Source organism: Magnolia sinica, chromosome 17, assembly GCF_029962835.1.
Source record: "Magnolia sinica isolate HGM2019 chromosome 17, MsV1, whole genome shotgun sequence".
Taxonomy (NCBI): Eukaryota; Viridiplantae; Streptophyta; class Magnoliopsida; order Magnoliales; family Magnoliaceae; genus Magnolia; species Magnolia sinica.
In genome coordinates this window covers 7,968,583-7,993,948 of record NC_080589.1, presented here as the reverse complement: position 1 = coordinate 7,993,948, position 25,366 = coordinate 7,968,583, and the positions used below count along the sequence as shown (strand labels likewise).

Genomic DNA, 25,366 nt, shown 5'->3' with positions numbered 1-25,366 from the left:
TTCATAGCATATTGGCGATGACGGATGGCTATTCTGGATGCTGTAGCACGTACCCTAGAGATGTTGGGGTATCGTTTCGCTAGCTCCCAGACCATCGACTATCGGCCCCTGTTCCGACTGGATGATCATTCCCAAGTCGATGATTGCATGGGTGACGAGCCCAAGTCCAACTGGATGTGCATCCCTAGATCGATGTGCATTTATGCATACATACATCTAATAAGACCGCATATTGTCCGTTTTGGATTACTGCTTGTTTTCCTTTTAACTATGTTTGTTAAGGTGGCGATGTGTAATTTTGAGGGAAATTCACACTGAGCTAGCCACTCATCCATCAAATATACAACCGTACAGGTAGCATAGGCGGCCCTGATGATGTTCACATTCATATGGGTGAGGAGCAGGCTATGGTTGACAAGGGTACATGATTCTATTTGCTAAGGGTTGCTACAGGATTTTACAGTTCAAGATTTTTGCAGTTTACCTTGTTTCACATGTAATATTATGTCATTTTGTATTCGTAAGAATGTGGACATTGGTTTGTATCAGTCATTATGGGCAACCACTTGTATATTCTAAATGAAAATTGAAACTTCCTTTTTAGCTTACTTGTCCATTCTATGCTTATCTGCTTACTCTGATAAAGAAAAAAAAATACGTGAATTTGACTTTCCTTTAAGGTTAACACTCGGGTTTTCGGGAAACGAGTTATATACTCGGGTCCTGAAAACACGGGGCGTTACACTACGTCTTTCCTCTAAAAGTAAGGCTTATTTCTTTTTTTTATATGATTATATTGTATATTCAATTATAGATTTTTAACCTCATGCAATTTCATTATAACAGATATGGGCCGTAGAAAGAGTACCAACCCTTCAAGAGTGTGTTATTTCTTATGTTCTCTCTCAAATTCCATGTTTCATTTAATATCGAGGCTTGAAGGGTTGGAGTACGACAAAATATATGAAATTTTTGAGAGTAAAGATGTGAGGCGATATATTTCTCCACCATTCGATTCACTTAATTTGACATATACGCTATGTATATTAATGTCAAACAAAATATTTTTCAGACTTTAATAATGATGACCTTGGAACCCACCACTGAAGAACTGGAAACGGACACCGTTCGCTTAGTCCGTGATAGGTTCCAGGTGAGATGTTATGAATTTTTTTTCTACATGTTTAATTCGCTCGGTCAATAAAACAAACGTGCTAATAAAAGTATCCCAACTCTTATATATTAATTGATATATTTTGTAGGTCATTAAAGTTGAGGAAGAGGAGAACGAGAATGATGATGATGATGAGGAGGATGACGAGAATGATGATAAGGAGGATGATGAAGCAGAGAATAATGAAGAAAAAGGCATAGAGGGAGAGTGTAACACCTCGAATTTTTCAATACCCGAGTATTGAAAGTTTCCGAGTGTTATAATAGAATTTAACCTATTATGTACACGTGTACGGTAACAATCTAGCTAATCTAACCTTATATCTACTTCCTAACATGGTTCTGACCGTTAGGAATAATCCCCATTCATAAATCAAGCCATTTGACCGTTAATTTTAAGATAGGACCACCCATCGTGTGATTTGACGTATGTACCTTCTCTTAAATGAATTGGCGAATAACCCTTTACCTGTAATGTTTTAGATGTAAGTTCATTTGTAAATTTTTTTAGAAAGGTGCATACAACACTATAGAACTATTAGATTTCCAAAAACTCTTAAATCAACAATGATTATGAAAATGCCATAAACCTAGGCCTTTAATTCTAAATCACAAGGTTCTCATGATCTGTTTGACGATAAACTTTACACCACACCTATATAGCATAAATTGACCGTACATGTCAAATTTCAACTCTTAGATTAATTAGATACATGATTAAAACAAACATTCACTTGATATGGCCCACTTAAGCTTTAGACCTGCCCCAACCTTTAGGCCAGGCCTTAGTATAAGCTGATAAAATAGAGGAACGGAATGGATCCGTGGAGATCGCCACTGTGGATCCCACTATAGGTAGTGCGTGTACGTGATAGAAGCACACATGCGTTGTACCGAACCAAGGGAAAGATCAAACCGGGTTTGACCTGCAAGAAACGAAGGAGTTTTCCTCCTCCTCGTCTTTCTCGCCGTAGGAAATTCAAATGGACTTGGCTGATCTCATTCATGGCTCACCAACTTGGCCCATGTGAGCGATCCGAGTCGTCCATCATAAGTAGATGAGATCTCCGACCAAGACACAACAAGCCTCGCCAGGAGTGAATTAGAGATCGTCCCCACCCTTCTGGACGTTCGGATCGTCATAGCGAGATCAACTCGATGGGTAAAAGGTGGGGTTCACAGTGGTAAAAAGCTCTACCGATATTTGGTCAGTGATCTAAATGCTTGTGTGGAACCTATCATATAATTACCACGGTGTGCCTTGTGAAAATTACGGGTGCGCATCTCTCTCTTAGTTGTTTTCTTTAGTGTGGCCCACTAGAATTATAGGTCAGCTGTTTTCTTATCTCCGGGCTTAATATGGGTCTAAATATCTGATGGTCGGAGTGGATCTTACATAACCATCACAGTAGTCCACTCTCATCAATAGAGAGGGATGCCGGGACTAGATTTTTGGTGGGGCCACCATGATGTGTATAGGAAGTCCACTTAGACCATTAGATGTATGTCCTACTTTAAGCCTATGAGCAAAAAATGGAATGACTTGTGATTTAGGTAGGCGAGGCCAAAGAAAAAAAATAAAAAAAATCGAAAGAGAGACATGCACCCTTGATTTTTATAAAGCTTACTGTGATGATAACATGACATTCACTCCAATCATTAGATGCCGCACTAAAATTTATATCTGCCTGAAAATCAGTCCCATATGTGATTGGGATAGACGATACCAAGGAAAATCGTTTGGAGGGTGATAGTTGCCCTATACACTATTTCCAATTATATAATCCACCTAAATCATGGATGAGAGTGATTTTTCGATCACTCATCTAACATGAGGTGACACACCTAATGGTTAAGATGGATTTTATATAAACACTAGGGTGTGGCCCACCCAATCAAGCAACCCATTTGCTTGCATGCCCTTGCATGCCCTAACCTGCCCTTAAAAGTAATGCTACGGGATCTAGGTAGAATGATCACAGCTAAAAAATAGGGTAAAGTTGACGGCTTTGAAAAGTAGTTCTTGGCCGATTTCAGCCGTCTATACACTGACGGATTTTAGCCGTAGCTAAATCCCACCAATCCGTCGGCGAAGCCACCTTTTCAATGGTGGACGTCCAAGCACTAGTGTTTTCTTATTGTGTGGTCCAACCAAGATTTATTTCAGGCTCATTTTTGGTATTAGTACGTCAAAAGGACGTATAGAAATAGATGGACGGCGTGGATGAATCAAATCGATCATGGTGGGGCCCATAGAGCCATACCAAGTCCAAAGCTGAATTTAACGTTTTCATTTTTTAATTTTTGAGTTTTGAGTTTTGTATTTAATGTAAAATAGGGAAGACTTGTTCATAACAATAGTGGCTAAGATATAGAGTTATCCAGACCATGTAAATAATCGGTCTAGTTGTTAATGGTAAATATTTATAATTTTTATTATATAATATAATTTAAACATCCAGAAATTGGTCCCATGCATGTACGACCGTTAATTGAGTTTGTGTTATTATTTAGTGGAAAACTCACGACATACGGATTTCAAAACGTTGTCTTATTTGAAAGAGGATTTCCAAATCCATCCCGAATACATCGAGCGCCCTCTTTTCCCTCTTTTCATCTTTTCCCTCTTTCATCTTCCATCGAGAAATCCTCCATCGAGCGCCCACATTCAAACGGCCCCTTAGATTTCCTGCATCGATCTCCATGTCCTGTCCTGCCCTGCGATGGACCCTTCATAGAGGCGCCTCATCAATCCTTCACTAGCCATGAAGAAGATCTGATCTCTAAAGCTCTCTCTGTCTCTCTCTCCGGCAAACTTTCCTGGCAAAAGACACGAGTCCTGTAGGATTTCCGGCCTCTGTCACAGAAATCTGGCAGTTAGTCCTGCAAGACTCTTTCAGAAATCCAGCAGGGAGGAGAAGATACATTCGGCCCGATACGCGTCCCATCCGACAAGTTCGTCTCTCTCTCTCTCTCTCTCTCTCTCTCGATTGAAGTTTTCATCTACTTCTTTAGAGCGATTATATGGCTATTGAGAGAGTGCAAATATTTAAATTAGATGAATGGTCTTGATCTCTAAATCAGATCCATCCAACGGTGTGAACTGGTCCTGGATAATCACATTGGTGAATGATACTAGCAATCCACCACTAGGTCAGTAATTTGGACGGTCTGCGTCACCCGTACAACTATGTAATGTGAATGGTGCACAAGTCACCATCATTTTAATGGCAGATCAGTGGATCATAGGAACCGAGAACAGGGTGCAACCGAATTATGGAGAGTCTAGGGCAAAAATTCTGGCCCATCCATGTATGGAAATGTGTGTGTGTTTTCTGGCCCATCTGGCCCATCCATGTATGGAATGTGTGTTTTCTGGCCCATCTGGCCCATCCATGTATGGAAATGTGTGTGTGTGTGTGTGTGTGTGTGTGTTGAGCACCATGGTCCCATTTTTGTGGCAGGTAATCAACATAGTAAGAATCACATTGTTCTTGGATCATAGATTAGATGCAGCATCCACAAGTTGTGTTACACCTTTAACAGGAGCCAATTTGAATGGCTAGGATTATCTGAATGGGAGATTTTGATGCAACTCTCATCCACCATGGGGCCCAACCATACAAATAGTTCCAATGGCAAGATTGGACCCCACAAGATTGGGCCCCATGTACAATTAATCAACTCAAAACGGATGCTAGAGACCCAGCCTCATATTTTCTGGACCAGCAAATTATATGGTGGACAAAATGAAACATTGTTGATGGTCTAAATTTGATAAATAAATGTCGACCAACGACACATTACGACCATCCAAAAATCTGATTTTGAGGATTCGGCCAAGGTGAAAATTTGTGGCCCTCCATTGCTATTGGATCGAGATAAATGTAAAAGCATGAGCAGTGGCTGTGTGACTGGGCACTACTGGATCAAGCAACCCTGCATCAACTTCTTCTGAAAAGTTTAATACCTGAAGTGTTCAGCATGACAGTAACAAAGGCATTGGCAGCACATACCATTAAAAACCTTTTATGGGCCATAAAAGGTTTTTCCTGTCATCCAGGTTTGTTTTACCTATGGCGTGGTGCACCTAAAGTCTCTATATTCTTTATTTTTGGGACCATATTTTATAAAAAGCTACCAAAAATGATAGACAGTGTGGATATACAATGCATTCATTCGAGGTGGCCTCTACTAGTACATCACGTTGAATGCTAGCCCATCAGGACTAACTAGAGACGGACGGTGCCCTTAGGGCCTCTATGGGGCCATTGTGATGTATGTTTTATGCAAGCTGTCCATTTATTTTGATAGATCATTTTAAGGCACCCTTCCCAAAAAAAAAAAGTAGATGAGCAAGGAGTGGGGAAGGAACTCGCTACTAGATATTTAGGGGCTAAACCACACCATAAATTTTCATCCGAAACGACCTATCCTACAACATTGCATAGCACCGGCCTCCTAAAAGAATTTTGAAAAAATCCCAAAAGAAAGCATAAATCTTCATCCAAAATGAAAAAGAACTCGTTACTAGGTATTTAGGGGCAAGAACATACCTTTAGCAAGCTCAATGGGAGATTCTATCAATAAAAAAACCACATATTTGAGCTTCATAGCCGTACGTATGTGAAAATGGGGAAACCTGGTTTTTTCCCCTTCATTTCAGCTCCAATGCTCTTGAAAATACAGCAAATGGACCTTCCAGGGTCAATTGATCGGCCAAAATCAAGAAATTAGGTCTTGGGGGTCGGAGGGGTCCGTGCGTCAAGAGTTAGGTTTTGAAAGAGGGCATGACGTGTTAAAGATTATTATTTTTATATAATGTCAGTTCTATACCATTTCCAAATAGTCATGATTCCTCAATCGTACACGTAGAGGCCCATTTATAGATGGTTAAGATTTTCTTATATGGGTAGAGATGTACAAATATTTTCCATCTATAGTAGGACCCATTATTTGGAAAGTCTGGATCACAGTGTCCCGTATCCGTTACGTTTCGGCCGTAACGGCTGATACGTAACGGTAACGGTCGTACCCGTTACGCGATACGAGGGCGTAACGGGCGACCTCCCGATTTTGGTACCGTAACGGCACCGTAACGGCCGTTACTGCCCCATAATGGTCAAATAACAGCCACATATATATATTTTTTCCTTTTTAAGCTCAGTTTTTTCAGTTTTTTTGAAACCACTTTCTTCTAAACTCTTACTAAATCCTTCTATTACTATTTTCGACCAATCTTGGCTTAGTATTTGAGATAAAAACACATTATATTAAGGATTTTCTTGAAGCGAAACTCCGTGGGGCGTGGGCCATTTTTTAGAAATTCGTCAAAAATAGGTATTTATACTTTTTATTGAATGTTTTGCTGTTTTAATCATAGAATATGATGTGTTAATCATAGTAGAATATGTTAATGTGCATTTTACAGATTTGTGGTGTCATTTTATATTTTTTTCTATTTACGTACTAATTTCGGCCATTTTTTTTTAAATTTGAAAAATCATTTTTTAATGAATGGTTTGCTATTTTAATCATAGAATATGATGTGTTAATTATAGTAGAACATGTTAATGTGCATTTTACAGATTTGTGGTGTCATTTTATATTTTTTTATATTTTTTCTATTTACGTACTAATTTTAGCCCTTTTTTTTTAAAAAAATTCAAAAAATTATTTTTTAATGAATTTTTTGCTGCTTTAATCATAGAATATGATGTGTTAATCATAGTGGAACATGTTAATGTGCATTTTACAAATTTGTGGTGTCATTTTATATATTTTTATATTTTTTTCTATTTATGCACTAATTTCGGCCTTTTTTTTATAAAAAATTCGAAAAATCATTTTTTAATGAATGGTTTGTTGTTTTAATCATAGAATATGATGTATTAATTATAGTAGAACATGTTAATGTGCATTTTACAGATTTGTGGTATCATTTTATATATTTTTATATTTTTTTCTATTTATACACTAATTTCGGCCCATTTTTTTTAAATTCGAAAAATCATTTTTTATTGAATGTTTGTTGTTTTAATTATAGAATATGATGTGTTAATCATAGTAGAATATGTTAATGTGCATTTCACAGATTTGTGGTGTCATTTTATATATTTTTATATTTTTTTATTTACGCACTAATTTTGGCCTTTTTTTAAAAAAATTTGAAAAATCATTTTTTAATGAATGGTTTGTTGCTTTAATCATAGAATATGATGTGTTAATCATAGTAGAACATGTTAATGTGCATTTTACAGATTTGTGGTATCATTTTATATTTTTTTTATATATATTTTTTATTTACGCACTAATTTTGCCCCTTTTTTTAAAATTCCAAAAATCATTTTTTAATGAATGGTTTGTTGATTTAATCATAGAATTTGATGTGTTATTTGTTGATTATAGTAGAACATGTTAATGTTCATTTTACAGATTTGTGGTGTCATTTTATAATTTTTTTTCCTATTTTCGAATTAGTGACTTTATGTATTTATTTGCTTATATTGGAAAGGATTTGGAGCTTCTTAGGGTTTAGTTAGAATATAAAATCATCTTTATTGACATAGGTCATACACTGATACTCATATCTAATGTATGTCTAATTATCTAGAATCTACTTAAATCTAAAGAACTGTCTGGGTCTGGCCAACAAGTAAGTGAGGATATTGGATGACAACTTGTGAGAGGGTTGGTGGTACTAGGCACCAAATGAAGTGCAATTATTGTGATAGACTAGTGATTGGTGGAATTACCCGTCTCAAACAACATTTGGCCAAGGTGTCCCATATCGGTATCGGTTGGCGTAACGGTGACCTCCAAAACCGATACGGATACGGGGGCGTCACGGCCCGTAACGGCGCAAAATTTTTTTTTGCCAAAAAAATATGGATTAAATACGGAATATTCTAAGCATTCCAAATATGAATTCATTTATAAATTAGAACATGTTTATGGTGGTGTAACGGTCCACTCTTTGGTGAGAAGTTGTGGACTGTCTGATGAATTTATGAACCAGATAACCTGAATTTGACAACAAAATTCATATATTTAATTTTCTAACTATCTACTATCAATGATAGATATATTAGAATAAATGTAATATGAAAATATCTTACATTAGGTGTTTGCAATTATTTTTGAGGAATTTCTCGAACATACCTGTGGTCCTGTGCAGTGTGGTGCACGTGACTGTGATAGTGTGATTCCTTTCTATGACCTAACATCCTCAAGTCAAGAATATTAAAAAATAATTGGTTGTCAGGGGAGCTATTTTAAATACAAGTTCGGCAGTGTCAAGTGTATGCATGACTGCATGGCTTCTTGCAATAATACTGCTGTGAGCTGTTTGCTGCAAATACTTACCTTAATACAAATAGATACTCATAATCACAAGTCACCACCAAAATGAAAATCTGCTTTTTTGTGGTTGTTCGACCTCCACATCATCGTCATCGTCACCATCAGGCTGAGGCTGTCCAATAGGTGTAGGTGCTGCATATCCATAATATCCAGTGCCAGAAGGAAATACTAGATCAACGAAACCAGATGATGACTGATCTTGACTAGGCAACGACTTTGTCCTCGAGTAAGGATATCCACCAGTGCCTGTCGAATAGCCATACTGGTGCCCATGCTCAGGTTGTTGAGAATCTTGAGATTGAGAGTGCGTCTGCTGTGATGAGTAACTTGGATTTAGATCTGGTTATCTATAATTATATGGATATCGATCAGGAGGGCTACTCCAACATGAATGTGATGGAACAGGCTCAGTATAACCATCATAATCATAATCCAATTGACCATAAGAATATTCATCATAATAACTAAGACCATGAGCCTGCTAATGTTCCGGACCTCCCGGACCCCGTGCACCACTAGATGTACCCTTCTCCTGTTGGCTGTATCGTGACTCGGTACACTCATAAGTCCGATCTCGTGTACCACCTTGTCGATGTTCATCGGCATCGCGATCTCTAGACGGTTGTATAGGGCGCTGAGCAACACCAGAAGTGCCAGCACTAGGGGCAGAGGAGTGATCGTCACCATCATCCGACATGGTCACGCTACCACTGCTCGTACTCTTTTGTTGATCTTGAGCCGTACCCATACTTGGCATAAACGCTACCTCTCTTATCGGGTCCAACACATTTGCACGACTCTCTTGTTGCGCTTTACGTATTTCCGGGTCATCAATTTTCAATTCTTCACTATCCTCTTCAATTTGCTTTTCCCTTGTTTCCAACCAAGGTAGAAGCGGGTCATCCTCATCATAAATATTGTACAAGTTTATTGGACAATAGTCTCCAACATCGACAGCTGTAATGCTCCTATGATGTCGTTGCATTCTTAGTTTTATATTGTAGTGCATGAAGACAAGTCTATCTAATGTTCTAGTCTGCAATCTATTCCTATTCTTTGAATAAATAAGCGCAAAACAACTCCAATTCCTTTCGCAGCTAGATGAAGATGTTGTCTGGCTTAAAACTTTTACTGCAATTTTTTGGAGAGCCTTCGTACTCTCTTCGAAATTAATCCACCATTCGGCCGGTTGCAACCTAGATACTGCATGCTGTGCAAGAGCATCTCTAAAGCTACCAAGGTGATTTCCAAATGTGTCTAATTCATTCAACGCCTTTATTTGCATATCTAAGTCAGGCTCTAATCTCTTTATCATATTTTTTAGGCCGACACGAACTTCATCATCCTCAACAAATGATCGGGCATATCTATACCTAGGATTTAGATAATAACCTGCTGCATGAAGATTATGATGGAGTTGTCTTGTCCATCTCCTGTCGATCATCCTCCGATAAGACTCCCAGCTTCTACAATCACGTTGAATTGCCAACTTTGCCTTATCCATGGCATCGTATAGGAAGCCTATGGTAGGTGCTTCGTCGGTTTTAACAAGATGGAGTACCCTCATTAGTGGCTTCATCACCTTTAGGATCGACTTGACCCTCTTCCAATATTTGTTGTCCCGTATGGTGTTCGCAACTTCAACCGGTGTTCCTGATGTCTTCTTCCCATGTTTTGTGTTGAGCCATTCTCGGGAAGCGAACATCTCACTCAACTCTCCCCTATGCTGGAATAAACTCTCTAATGTTATAAAGTTTGTTGCGAATCTAGTCGCCGTAGGCCTCAACAACTCTCGTCCTTTCGTGAACTTTCCAATTATTGCGACTACTTGATTATGGTTGTAAATAAACGTTGTCACTTCTCTTGCCCTTTCGACCATTTCCTTAACATTTTTCTTCTTCCCAATATCTTCCAATATAAGATCAATACAATATGCAACACATGGTGACCAAAAAAGATGTTTTCTCTTATCCATCAACATATGTCCTGCAAGCTTATATGATGCTTCATTATCTGTCACAATCTGCATTATATTCTCCTCTCCAATCTTGTCCACAACTTTATCCATTAGTCCATTAATATAAGTAGAATTTTTTGTTGCCTCTGAGGCATCAATTGACTTGTGGTATATAGTTCCTAAGTGGCAGTACACCATGAAGTTGATCATGTTGCGTCTGGTTGGGCCAGTCCAACCATCACACATGATCGTGCATCCTGCTTCTGCTGCTGCATCAATTACCACCTGCCAATATGGAGAATTGGCCACGTTAGGAGGTATGTTGGCATGTATAAATAACTTTGCTGCTGCTCTATCTAATTTTTCAACGGAAGTTTTACTCCACATTTGTTTTATCTTCTTTTGTTTAGTTGATTCTTTCCTAAACAGGATTGGATCAATAGAGGGTCTCGTAGGCTCATTTACTTCTTCATTTAAACGTATAGGGGCATTACGTGAAGATGTTTGTCGTCGGCTCCCAAACACACGTCGTAACCCGCCAGACCTACTCCCCCCACCTCCACCTGCAGAAGCAGTTGCACTTCCAGTTGCACTCCCACTGCCCTCCCTGTATCACGTACTGACCCGTGCGTGCCAAACATGCGGCGACGTTCTTCCTTTTCACGAGCTAGACGCAAGCTCTCTCTCCAAACTATAGTTAATTCTCAATCTGAATCTTTGTCAGAATCAAAAATATCTTCATCACGAATGCTCATATATTCAGGACCAAACACCTCCTGTCGAGCTGCATCCAAAATATCATCTTTCTTCTTTTGTACAGTAATACGTTTACCCTTCGACTCATCCAGACTAGCTTGCATTAAAAGCATTTTCTCTTTCGGTACTCTACTACATGGCGCAACTTGACCCTTTCGATGTGTCAAATGTTGTTTGAGACGGGTAATTCCACTAGTCTTTAGTCTATCACAATACTTGCACTGCATTTGGTGCCTAGTACCACCAACCCTCTCACAATGTTGCCATCCAATATCCTCACTTATTTGTTGTTGGCCAGACCCAGGCATTTCTTTAGGTTTAGGTAGATACTAGATAATTAGATATGAGTATGAGTGTATGACCTATGTTGATAAAGATGATTTTATGTTCGAAGTTCTAACTAAACCTTAAGAAGCTCCAAAACCTGTTCAATATAAGCAAATAAAAACATAAAGTCACTAATTTGAAAATAGAAAAAAATTATAAAATGACACCACAAATCTGTAAAATGCACATTAACATGTTCTACTATAATTAACACATCAAATTTTATGATTAAATCAGCAAACTATTCATTAAAAAATGATTTTTCGATTTTTTTTAAAAAAGGGTCATAATTAATGCATAAATAGAAAAAAATATAAAAAAATATAAAATGGCACCCCAAATCTGTAAAATGCAGATTAACATGTTCTACTATGATTAACATATCACATGGCATGATTAAAACAACAAAACAATCATTAAAAAATGATTTTTCAAATTTTAAAAAAAAGTGCCATAATTAATTCGTAAATAGAAAAAAATATAAAAAAATATTAAATGGCAACCCAAATCTATAAAATGCACATTAACATGTTCTACTATGATTAACACATCACATGGCATGATTAAAACAGCAAAACAATCATTACAAAATGATTTTTCAAATTTTTTAAAAAAGGCCAAAATTAATGTGTAAATAGAAAAAAATATAAAATGGCACCTAAAATCTGTAAAATGCACATTAACATGTTTTACTATGATTAACACATCACATGGCATGATTAAAACATCAAAACAATCATTAAAAAATGATTTTTCGAATTTAAAATAAAAGGGCCATAATTAATGCGTAAATAGAAAAAAATATAAAATGACACCCCAAATCTGTAAAATGCACATTAACATGTTCTACTATGATTAACACATCACATGGCATGATTAAAATAACAAAACAATTATTAAAAAATGATTTTTCGAATTTTAAAAAAAAGGGCCATAATTAATTCGTAAAATAGAAAAAAAATATAAAATGGCAACCCAAATCTGTAAGATGCACATTAACATGTTCTACTATGATTAACACATCACATGACATGATTAAAACAGCAAAACAATCATTAAAAAATGATTTTTCCAATTTAAAAAGAGGACCATAATTAATGCATAAATAGAAAAAAAAATAAAATGGCACCCCAAATCTGTAAAATACATATTAACATGTTCTACTATGATTAACACATCACATGGCATGATTAAAACAACAAAACAATCATTAAAAAATGATTTTTCGAATTTAAAAAAAAAGGGCCATAATTAATGCGTATATAGAAAAAAATATAAAATGGCACCCAAAATTTGTAAAATGCAGATTAACATGTTCTACTATGATTAACACATCACATGGCATGATTAAAACAGCAAAACATGCTAAAAAAAGTATAAATACCTATTTTTGACGAATTTCTGAAAAATGGCTCACCAAGCTTCGATTTAAGAAAATTCGTAATATAATGTGTTTTTATCTCAAATACCAAGCCAAGATTGGTTGAAAATAGTAGTTGAAGGATTGAGTGAGAGTTTGAAAGCAAATAGTTAAAAAAGAAAAAAGGAAAAAAAAAACGGAGCTTAAAAAGGCAAAAAAATATGACCGTTACGGGCTAGCCGTTACGGGTCAGTAACGACCGTTTTGCTAGTAACGGCCGTTAGGTGTACAAAATCGGGACTCGGCCGATACGGCCTCGTATCGTGTAACGGGTACCACCGTTACTGTTATGTATCGGCCGTTACGGCTGATATGTGACCGTTTTGGGACACCTCGCATTTGACACATCAAAAGGGTCAAGTTGCGGGATGTACTAAAGTACTGAAAGAGATAATGCTTTTAATGCAAGCTAGTCTGGATGAGTCGAAGGGTAAACGTGCTGCTGTGCAAAAGAAGAAAGATGATGTTTTGGATGCAGCTCGACAGGTGGTGTTTGGTCCTGAATATATGAGTGTTCGTGATGAATTTTGTAGATAGTTAGAAAATTAAATATATGAATTTTGTAGTCAAATTCAGGTTATCTGGTTCATAAATTCATCAGACAGTCCGATACAACTTCTCACCTAAGAGTGGACCGTTACACCACCATAAACATGTTCCAATTTATAAATGAATGCATATTTGGAATGCTTAGAATATTCCGGATTTAATTCATATTTTTTTGGCAAAAAAAAAAATTTTGCGCCGTTACGGGTTGTTACACCCACGTATCCGTATCGGTATCGGAGGGCACCGTTACGCCAACCGATACCGATACGGGATACCTTGGTCTGGATAGCTCTACATCATTGCCACGTGTGAGAAAGATAGGTCACCGCCATTTTACAATAACACTTGAACTAATAGCATTAAACTTTGTTTCTTTAATAAAAAAGTGAAGCTAATGTTGTCGAAATCGTTACGTATAACAATCGTAATAAGAGGTGAATTATATAGAATTGCAAATATTATCGTAAATTGTAAGATTTTTTTTTTATTTTTATTTTATTTTTTTATTTTATTTTAAATTTGAAAAAAAATGTAAAATATAAATAAAAATTAAAAAAAATCAAAAGTCATCAGTCATCCATTTCTCATCAATATGCACCAAGTAATGCCACCATATTATGATAGTGTTAGAGGATTCTTGTCCCCCCCCCCTCCTCTTCCCTCTTTTTTCATTCAATAAATTTACCTTTAAAATATGTAAGAATCATTTAATAATTTATATTCCTTTTTACTTTTCTTGAGCATAGAATCACATTGGAAAAGCAGCACTTGATTCTATGGATCAAAGTAAAAAAGATATTTTGATTTCTAACCATCATTGCCGCAATATATGTAGGTCAACATGATCGCAACTATCTATTAAAAAAAATCTAGATAAGTCATGCACTTGGTATTAAAAAGCAGTTACATTATGATCTTCAAGGTTGTAATGTAGTAGTAACAGTGGTGAGCGTTACATGATATGGGGCCATAGCATCCAATTTAAAATTAGCTCGTGATGGGTAGATATGGGGCTGATACATTTTTTTCCTTAAAAAAATGTTTGATAATTACAGGACTGTAACAGCCATTATGGTCCACATCCTAACGACCATTGGACTGGCCATTATGGCTACCGTTACCGTTATTGAATATTATATCAATTTAATGTTTCAACCAATTAAGAAGGAATCATAAGAAAATGCAAAATGATTTAACATCAAAGAAAATATCTAATGCGGGAGCATTTTCACACCTGGCTCAAGTGGGGTTGCCTGTGGGATGTAGGGGCACACTTGGGGTAAGCAGCTTGTGTGAGGCGGTACCTATGTGATATGGGGCCCATTAGGGGGGTTCGGCCGAGGTCTTAACCCATGAGATGCGGGGCCTGGCCAATGAGATAAAGGGATTGATTCGCTATACTCTAACAGTTCGAGCTTTTAGAGCAAGTGGTTAATTGTCCTGCATCAAATTGGTTTCAGAGCGGGAGGTCTCGTGTTCGAGACTCCTCATCGGGTGGGATTCAAATCATTTTGCTTAAGATTCGAATAAAATAGAATATCGTTGGATTTTGACAACACTGTGTGTAGCGTACGTTTTGGCCTTGTAATGTACGTTACGAGGGAAATATGCTATTTGGTTGTGCTACGTAGCATTGCAACTACACTACCATGGTATAACAAAACGGTTAGATAATTGCCATTATATAATGGTAATGGCCATAACTGTTACACTTTACGGGGTTGAAATGGCCGAAAAAGGCGATTACAGAAAAAACACCCCGTAATGGTCCGTAATGGTCTCGAAACAATTTCATTCAAAAAATTTAAAAGGGCCGTAATGGACCGTATTGTAATGGTAATGGCGGTGGCCGTTATAGCCACTGTTACCGATGTGGAATACCTTGTCCAATATGCTACATAGCGTAAGCTACAGCTATGCTACAGGCGCTATTTACAACACCGTGTTATAATTAATCCTTGCCCTTTTTTTCGTATTATTTTACGTTGTGCTTGGTTGTACTAGATATCATGAAATTTCATTATAGTCAAATCTAATTTAGTGAATTTCATGATATTTTGTGCAACCAAACAACCTTAAATAAAAAATGTATGAGTAGCCTGTAGCTAGAGCACTACACGCTTTGTAGTTTATACCTCACGCTTCATAGGAGTGAACGCTAGTTGCTATTTAAAACACTAGTTTAAACATAGTGAGGCCAACTATTCATCGACGCAGACCATTGATCTGGTGGGCTTCACACTCGATGGGTCATCCCATTAGTTATTCTCAGACTAGAAGCTCCTAGCCATCCAGTCTACATCTTATACTCTGTAAAACATTTTTAACTGTCAATTTGCACCCCACTAATCCAACGGTTAATATTTGTCCAATCGAGGAAAATTTTACCACAGGCTGATCAATGGCGTGACCAATCATATAAACAGTCCAGATCCCATAACCATCAGCCTAACTTGCACAAATCAAAACCTGCCCATAGTCATATACGTACCCTAACAGAGGAACCCCAACAATCTCATTATTTATGTTCTTTCATAAAAACAATTCAACCAAAAAAAAAAAACTCCAATTAAAAAAATAAAATAATAAATTAAAAAATCTCCACAAAATGATACCAAAAACAGAATAGATATAATGAAAGAAGAAAAAGAGAAAAAAATATCCAATAAAAATATATAATTGGAAGAAAATAGAAGAAATAAGAACGATTTACTTGTTTTTCTCTCTTTTTTTCAGATTTTTTTATCTTTTTTTTTTTAAGTACTCACCTTTTCAGATCTCTGCTGGAAATATGAGGTGAGTGAGAAGGCCCTCGTCTAAAATGCGCCGAGGGGAACAATGCAAGGGAGTTGCTCTTCCTTCTCCGTTCTTTACATAACTGTTGGATCTCTCTCCTTCTCTCCCCTCATGGGTCCTGTTTGGCGCTTGTCTCACCAACTTTTTTGCTTTCTCATTTGGAGAAAAGCTTTGATACTCTGGCAGGTTGATGGTTGATACACATGCACTAAGAAATTGTACACGTGCCATATAATTTACCCTAATCACACTTTTCAAATTTCGGTGCAAAACTTGGATGGATCGTATGTAAAAATTTAGGATGGTTTAATTCCTAAATTGTATCTAATTCATATGCTGATGACCTATAGCGGTCACCAATTTGCCAGAGCATCTAATAACTCCATTTTCGTATGGGGAGAGTTGCTGATTCTACACAGGTGTGAATCCAACGATGTTCTATTTGAGTCGAATCTTAAGCAAAATTACTTGCATTATTTTATTGCATGCGACCCACCTTGATTTATGTGTTGTATTATATATCCATGCTACCCATCAGTTTTTCCTGATCATTTCAAGGCATGGTCCTTAAAATGATGCAGATTGAGATCTCAAGTGGACCGCATAGTAGGATTGATGCCCATTGTTAAAAACTTATTATGGCCCACTGTAATGTTTATTTACCATCGAAACTACTGATAAGGTTGCATGGACCTGGATCAAGGAAAACACAAGTCGCTTAAAAATAATAAAATAAAATAATAATAATAGAAGTTTTAATTGTGGGAATTCAATCTATACTGTGTGGTCCACCAAAGATTTGGATTTGCCTCATTTTTTGGACCATGCCCTAAAATGAGTTGGCAAAAAGGATGGACAACATGGATATACAACAAATGCATCATGAATTTAACATTGATTTGGGGCATCAAATGGTCAACCAAATCAGCTCTAAATCGACAACATTATTTACTCGAATATAATTTCAAATTTTTTCTTGAGATTTATTGGGAAAAATTATATGAATTATATAATTGGACATAAAAGTCCCTAGATTGTATGTTGAAATAAAATATACACAAGTCACAAGGTATGTAATACGCCAATACTTACAAATATGAGATATTTTGGTATTAGATTCATTCTAATTAATTCATATTGATATTATATAGTTAGATAATTAAATATAAAAGATCTATAACCAATATTAGGTTGTCAGGTTCATAAATTCATCAGGCAGTCCGATACAACTTCTCATCAAAGAGTGGACTGTTACACCACCATAAACACGTTCCAAATTATAAATGAATACATATTTGGAATATTTAGAATATTTTTTCATAATTTTTTGACGAAAAAAAAATTGCATCGTTACGGAACCCGTATCGGCCGATACTGGGCGTATCCGTATAGGTAACGGTGGGCACTGTTACACCCACCGATACCGATATAGAATACCTATATATATGTATGTAAGGAAGTGTGTTTGGGTGTTTGTGCATTATTTTCTATGGCGTGGCCCACTTGATGGTTAGATAGGCTTGATTTGCTTAAGCAGCTTACAATTGGCCATTGTTTTTATGGTGTGGCCCTTCACCCAAGGTCAATCTATTTTTCTGTGTTATGGTTGTCCATTGTTTTTTTTTTTTTTTTCGTTTACATTTATTCTTACTATTTATCATATTTTCCTTTTTTTTTTTTTAAAATTTAAAATAAAAGTATCTTACAACTTACGCTCCACGTTATAGGGGGTCGAACGCTACGCAATACGTGCTATAAAGATAAAGAAAGTGAGAAAAGGATGCGACAAAGAAGGTTTTCTTTGGCCTTCTTCCAAGTCTTCTAGGATGTGATAAAAAAAGATTTAGTTAATTTCTTCGCAAATTTCTTCTCTAATGGCCGGGGCTGGCTCCCTCAGGTCATGGGAGCTTCCTGCATTGCTCTCATCCCGAAAATTGAAGGTGCGGCTCATCTCAAGGATTTTTAGCCCATTAGCTGGTTGGGGGGACCCTATAAGATTCTGGACAAAGTCCTTACCTCTAGGCTTTGTCTTGCTCTTTTGGGGGTTGTTTCTAAGGCTATGAGAACTTTGATGGCCAATCAGCAAATCCTCGACTGTGCTTTTATTGCTCATGAACGCGTTGACTCTTGTCAATGGGTTGGCAGGAGTGGTTTGTAAGCTAGACATTGAGAAAGCCTTCGACCACGTTGAGTAGGATTTATGTGGACTATATGCTGGGTCATCTTGGCTTTGGGTTGAGATGGCGTAATTGGATATGGGTTTACATCTCCTCAGCCATTGTTCGAAGTATCCCCAATATTATTGAAATATCCTCAATATTATCCGTATCTCCAACTCAATAATATCGATAACACTAGTAGCGAGACCAATAACACTAGTATTATCAGAAAATCTAGGTATCGGCGATGTATCACTAATTATAACCAATGTATCGATCTTGCCAATATTTTTATTGTGTAAAGTCTAGGTATCGCTTGTATTGCCAATGTATCAATATCGCCAATATTTTCGACTATGTAAATTCCAGACATTGCTTGTATCGCCAGCATATTGGTGATATTTCGATAATATCGCCAATGTATCAATATTGCCAAAATTTTGTTTATTAGAAAAATTTCATTTCAATTTTTTATGGGTGCATGCTTGTATGCAGTGTCCAATTTGATAATATCGTGATATTATTGTTATTGTGGCATGGGCAATATTGAGACCACAATCTTTCGTTTTCTTTCCGGTTGTCGATGATTTCTCAATGAAATAGTGTGTGATGTCGATATTTTGAAATATTAATGGATGTTTGGATAGAAAGTTAGATGGTTGTTGGATGGATAAATGGGATGGTTGGATGGATAGATGGGATTGTTGAACTGATTTCTTACGACATCACATAGTTTTAGGCCCCCTATTAAATAGAAACTGATTATGTATGCGTTCTTTTTACAATTTTGTATTCCTAAATATGTAAATATGTTTATTTTAGCATCTCTTGAAGTTTCACTAAAAAATTCCACCAAGTTTCCCCAATGTTTTCCCACATTTCCGATTATCGGTGATATTATCGACGATGTCGATATTGTTTTTGTATCCTCAGTCAGCGAAACTTGTAGCGACATTGATACTTCGAACACTGTTCGTAGCTAAATTCTCTGTTCTAGATATGTTTCTTTCAATCTTTCAGAGGTTTGAGATGGGGTGACCTGCTTTCCCCTTTCCTCTTTGCCACTACTGTCGAAGGCCTTAACAGGATGCTGGGTAAAGGCGAGTTGGTTGGCCTCTTCAGTGGGTTTAATGTGGTGAATTCTGGCCCATTCAGTTTCCCACATTCAGTTTACGGATGATACTCTCCTCTTCTGTTATGCTAAGGAGACATCTTTCGAACACCTACGGAAAATCATTCATTGCTTTGTGGCAATCTCTGGTCTTAGGATTAATCTCTCCAAAAGTGAAATGCTTGGCATCAATCTTTCTCCACGCTTTCTTGATTACTGGCAATTTTCGGTTGTAAGGTAGGATCCTTCCCCTCGGATCTTGGCTTTCTCTTCGCATTGGGAAGCTTGCTAAACACCTATGGGTTGTGGTTATTGAGCGACTTGAGCAGATATTGTCTTGCTAGAAGTGTTGTACCTTGTCCCTCTAGGGACGCCTAATCCTTATTAAGTTGCCCTTTCAAACCTTCCCTCCTCTCTCTCTCTCTCTCTCTCTCTCTCTCTCTCTCTCGTTGCTAGAAGTCTGTTTTGAAGGCTATATAGGCTAAGGAGAGATTTTCTGTGGAATGGGACCTACGATGGTCACAAGTTCTACCTTCTCAGCTAATCTGATGTTTGCAAGTCTACCTTGGACGGGGTGTCGGTATTTGGGATTTGGCTGTGATAAATTCAATGCTTCTTGTTAAATGGACCTGACATTTTGGCTCGGAGGTTGGTAGTTGGTGGAAAGATATCATTGTCGACAAGTATGGGAGCGGTGATGGCAGTTGGTTTTCTAAACCCTCCTCCCTTTACAGAGCCTCCGGAGTGTGGAAAGCTATTGCTAATTTGGAGGCCCATTTACAAGAACGAGTTCCTTTGCTCTTGGTATGGGTCTTGCATATGTTTTTGGATTGATCGCTGGATCATAGATAGGCTTCTCCTCTCTATTTTCCCTAGCCTGGCTTGAGTTGCTTTGGATAGGTCCATTTTTGTAGTCAACTGTTCCTGTGACGTGGGCTATGGGATCTAGTGACCTCCGTATAAGAGAAATCTATCTAATTTTGAGACAACATACCTCCTCCAACTTCTGGAGCTTTTGAATAGCGTTTGTCCCTCCTCGAGAGTTGAAGACTCGCTAGTGCTTGAAGAGCGCTTTCCTTATTTCTCTTGGTCTTATGGAGCTCCTCCGAAGGTTTTTGTGTTCGTCTAGCTCCTCACGAGGGGGAGAATCCCCACTATGGACAATATGTAGTAAAGAGGGATGGTTCTACTCAACGTCTATTTGCTATGTTTGAAAAGTGTGGAATCTATCAATCACCTTTTTGTCCATTTCCCATTTGCTTATGGGGTGTATTTAGGCCCTTTTCCACACTTCTTGGGTCATGCCTTTTGCTATTGTGGGTTTGCTTTTTGCCTCACGGAGGAGGTGTTGGAAAGGACCACAAAGCAATCTGGCATTTGGTTATCGTGGCTGTCTTTTGGGCCATTTGGAGTGAAAAGAATAGCCATTGCTTTCAGAATTCCTCCTCTTCTAGCTCTCGGGTGGTGGGCTTGATCTCTAGGGACATCGCGGAGTGGTCATTATGCTTCTCAATCTATTGTTGTATTCTTTCTTTTATCTTTGGGTTGTCGTAGGCCTAATGGGTTCCTCTACCTTGGCTTTTGTTTTCTCTTTGTTATGTTTTGTTTGGTCTTGTTTTTGTTTTTCTTTAGTTTGTTTCTAGTCGTTCTTGTTTCTCTTTTCGCCCTTGGTGTTTCTTTTAATAAATTTTGTCAATCTTAATTTTTTTTTTAAAAGAGCAACCAAACTGGTTTCATATTGTTACTTTTATTATTTTACTAAAATTTCTGAAAATATTAACTAATTTTTATTTTAAAAAGTAGAAAAATGCAACAAATCATTGAAAACATTGATTAGTTTTTGTTTTAGTGAAAAATAACTTGTAGTGTAAGCTCCATAGTGTGTAGCATATTTAGATTAGCATGTAGCGTAGGCTAGTTGCGATTTCATGATCTACGTAGCGTTAAGGCCAAGGTACGCTACGCAGCATATGCTATTTAAAACACTGGTTCAGACTTGAAACCCAAGCATTCCATGCATAACCTTAGGTCAAGCATCATATAATTTCTTGACTATTGTTAATATTTGATAGTATTTCACTGAACAGGTGAATTGTAAATGTTCGCTTGACATGATCCCTTCATGTTATTCTCCACTTGGACTGTATGATTTATGGGTCACCTCTTCAGTTGGCCACCGCCAAAAATGTCTCCGAAGAGATTATCATATCATACGTTCAATAACCCACTTTTGGCTGTTGAATAAAGTTATAGGCAAATTTTGGAAAATTACATTTGACGGTTAAGTTTATTTAATTAGTGGGATTTTTGGACTATGACTTGTAGGCTGGACAATTAGGATCCATGACAGTGTCTATTGATTGTGGAGGAGAGATGGAGTGCACCATGCGCTCATGTCAGTGTGGTTAGCTATTTATGCAGGATCTGAAACAGCAAATCCCTCTTGGGTGGTTCATAGCTCAATAACTGGATTTTTTTTGTGCTGGGGCATTGTTATTTTTTGTGGTTTTGCAATTTGCTTTTTTATTTTTTTATTTTTTAAAATTTAAAATTTAAAATTTAATACAATTCACCTATATTTTAGGAGGTTTTGTCATTAATAGGTTTTTTTAATGCGTTTGTACCCATGCATCCAGCCGTTGGTTGAGCTGGTGATGCATGCCCCTGACTTGCAGTGAGGCTGGGGCTCCCAAAAAAAAAAAAACTAAACTCCCTTCTTTTTCACTTAGCATTTTGGGTTCTTTCATTTTATGTTTCAGCTTCTCCTTTTGTTATTTTTGAGCATTCAATGCTTTCGTGCTAATTTAAAGTTGGGAACACCATTCCTTATTTGATTAGAACCAGATAATTTAATGGCAGGGCTGATTAGCGCTCACATCGCCCCAACTCGTCTACCTTGTAGTCGTCATCACTCGCCCCTTCCCCCTATCTTCTTTCCTTGTTTATCAAAGAACTTGCATAAATTCCTCTTGGGATGACGAGACAATTCAAACCTCTCACCTCAGTGATACCCTCAGCTCAACCTCAAGACATTGCTGCTCCTACTTGCTTTGACAACACTCTACCCACAAAAGGTTATATCCAAATCGTTTCAATATTAGTAATCATCTTCATTGTACTTCTAGCACTGATTCTTACTGTTTTGGATGGGCTTTGCTTGCTTGTAGAGGTGCTTGAGATCTGGAGAAATGCTGAAGCCGTCTGCTTTGATGTGGATAGCACTGTGTGCTTGGATGAAGGCATTGATGAACTTGCAGAGTTCTGTGGTGCTGGAAAAGCTGTTGCAGAATGGACTGCCAGGTTCCATGTTCTTCTGGTTGTTGATATTTATAGATTAATTGCTATTTGGGAACTCTTATCATTTTTTTTTTTTGGGTGTTGCCAGGGCAATGAGTGGATCTGTTCCGTTTGAGGAGGCTCTAGCAGCTAGACTCTCTTTGTTTAACCCTTCGCTGTCCCAGCTCCATGATTTTCTTGAGAAGAGACCCCCCAGGTGCATATTGTTTGTCACAAATTGATTTGCACATCTCGTATTTTTATTGCTACCTTTTTGTATGTATTTAGAAGTTGAAGGGACAGCTAAAACATGTTCGGTTTGCTGGTAAATTAACTGCAATTTGGAATTTTTTGGCAAAACTTGGGAACTGTTTTGCATCTTTAATTTGAAGTTAATACGAAATATTTCCCAACTTTTCTTGTTTCCTTTTCTTTTAGTTTTAAAGTACCAAACAATTCACAATTTCTTGGAAATCTTTTGAAACCATTTGGTTTTCATGAAAGAAAAAAGGTGAATTTCATAACCGCACTTCAAGCGGTGGACTTGTAGAGAATTGTTTGAAGTGGACTAATTTTGCGGTAATTCATGCTCACTGGTTTTGTTTCTACATTTCCTGATAGAATTCTGACAACATTGAGAAAATCATTGCCTATTGGGTCTACTAAATGTATAGTTCATATTTTCCAAAAGATCAGTTTTTTTTTTTTTGTTTTGTTTTGTTTTTAAAAAAAATAAATAAATAAATTAATTAATTAATTTATAAAGTCTTCTTCAACATTTACCTATTAACTCTTGGAAAACATCAATCTCCCATGGTCTGATGTGGTCAGGCACTGATAAGTCTCATTCTAGTTGATGAATTGAATTTTCAAGGGATTTGTTTTAGTTCAATAGCATTTTAAGGTTACAACTGAATTTTCACAGTTTCCAATGCCACTGTAAGTGATGAAAAATTACCTAAGCATAGTGGAAGATCCATAAAGAGGAGAGAAGACTGAGAAGATGACTAGTAAATGTCATCCTTTTGTCTTCATAGTGGTGAATCTATGGATCACATGTTTACGCACTGGGAGTACGCCAGGAGGCTTTGGCCTGTCTAGGATAGAGTGGATTATGTCAGGGTTGATAGTGACCTTTTTTCAGGCTTGGCATGGTCAGGGGAATGGTTGGGGAAAAGGAGAAAGGTTTTGTGGCTAATCATGATGCTTCTGGTACTATGGTTAGTGCTAAAATTGTAATAGGAAGTTGGACGTCCAACCAGCTTAGAAATTAATCTTAATAAACATGAGTTAGTTCATATCACTTTCGAAGAGGGATTGGCGGCTTGGGTGGGCCCAATCATGGCGCTAATGTGAAATCCACCCTGACCATCAACTGTGTCACCCTATCTTAGGCCTAGGGCTAAAAAATCAGCGGCATCTGTGATTCAGGTGGATCACATGATTGGAAAGAGTGTACAGGGCAAAGCTCACCCTCCAAACCGTTTCCCTTGGTGTGGCCCACCCAAATTGCCCTGATGCTGATGGTTGCCTGTACAGCAATGACTCCCCATCTGTCGGCGGCTTCCCATGTGTTGGGCAGGCAACATGGTGTGCTGTAACGGCTGTTATGGGGCCATAAAGGCCATTATGTAAAGTTAACAGTGGCAACCATTACATGTTATGGGGTTGTAATGGGCGTTACAGAAAAAACTGGCTTGTAATGGCCATTACAGCCCCCGTAACGGTCCGTTATACCCTCCCTGTAAAGGCCATAACACCCTTGTAATGGTTCATACAGGGCCGATAAAGGTTTTTTAGTTTTTTCTTTTTCAATTAAAAAGAGAGAGAGAGACTGTAATGGTCGTCACAGAGGTTGTGACGGCCATTACAACCCATATTGTAAAGGTAATGGTGGCGGCCATCATACTACGGCCTTCCAAAAATGGATGATTTTGAACTTTATAGAGTTGTGTTGCTTTCCACAAGCACTAAAAGAGGAGCCAAGTTGTTTTTTTATTTTTATTTTTTATGATATCAACCACTATTAGGATTGTTGTTGCCTCCAATCCATGACCACAACCAGATGAAGAAGTTATATGATAACCTCATGAGTACTTGGGGAAGATGAATTGCTTGCTATAAGAACTTTAGGCTTCATGTTGATGTTGCCATAGCTTAGTGAGGGTTCGCAAAGGTGCTTTGTAGTATCTGAGATGAGAACATAAGATACTCATCGCCAAGTCCACCAAAGTACATGTAGTATTTTATCTTTTATTATAGAATGGGTATCAGATTCAGTCAACTAACCAATAATGATATGATCTTTTTAAAGTATACATCAATTGTTAAAGGCCCTTGTTGGCAGTCTCAAAACTCAAGTCTTGTTTCCATAAATGAGCCTCAGATTGTTGTGTAAAGACAAAGGAGTGATTTTAGGAGGGTATGAGTGGGAGACATGTCCAGGACTGAGCAAGGATGTCCTTAGACAAATTCGAGTT

General features: G+C 37.4%; 1 protein-coding gene across 3 annotated transcripts in view; it reads left to right on the top strand.

The window, feature by feature from the left end:
- Window positions 1-3,776: 3,776 nt before the first annotated feature.
- The window catches only part of LOC131231947 (phosphoserine phosphatase, chloroplastic-like), a 47,410-nt gene continuing 25,820 nt past the window's right edge, over window positions 3,777-25,366 (top strand). The window contains exons 1-4 of one of the 3 annotated variants that reach the window (XM_058228366.1): window positions 3,777-4,128; window positions 22,455-22,684; window positions 22,778-22,910; window positions 22,996-23,103. In XM_058228366.1, the coding sequence (XP_058084349.1) occupies window positions 22,585-22,684; window positions 22,778-22,910; window positions 22,996-23,103 (341 nt within the window). In that variant the 5' untranslated portion in view covers window positions 3,777-4,128; window positions 22,455-22,584. Of the gene's footprint in view, window positions 4,129-22,211; window positions 22,685-22,777; window positions 22,911-22,995; window positions 23,104-25,366 lie in introns of those variants that run through there. The other 2 variants (XM_058228365.1, XM_058228364.1) reach the window with 2 other exon arrangements.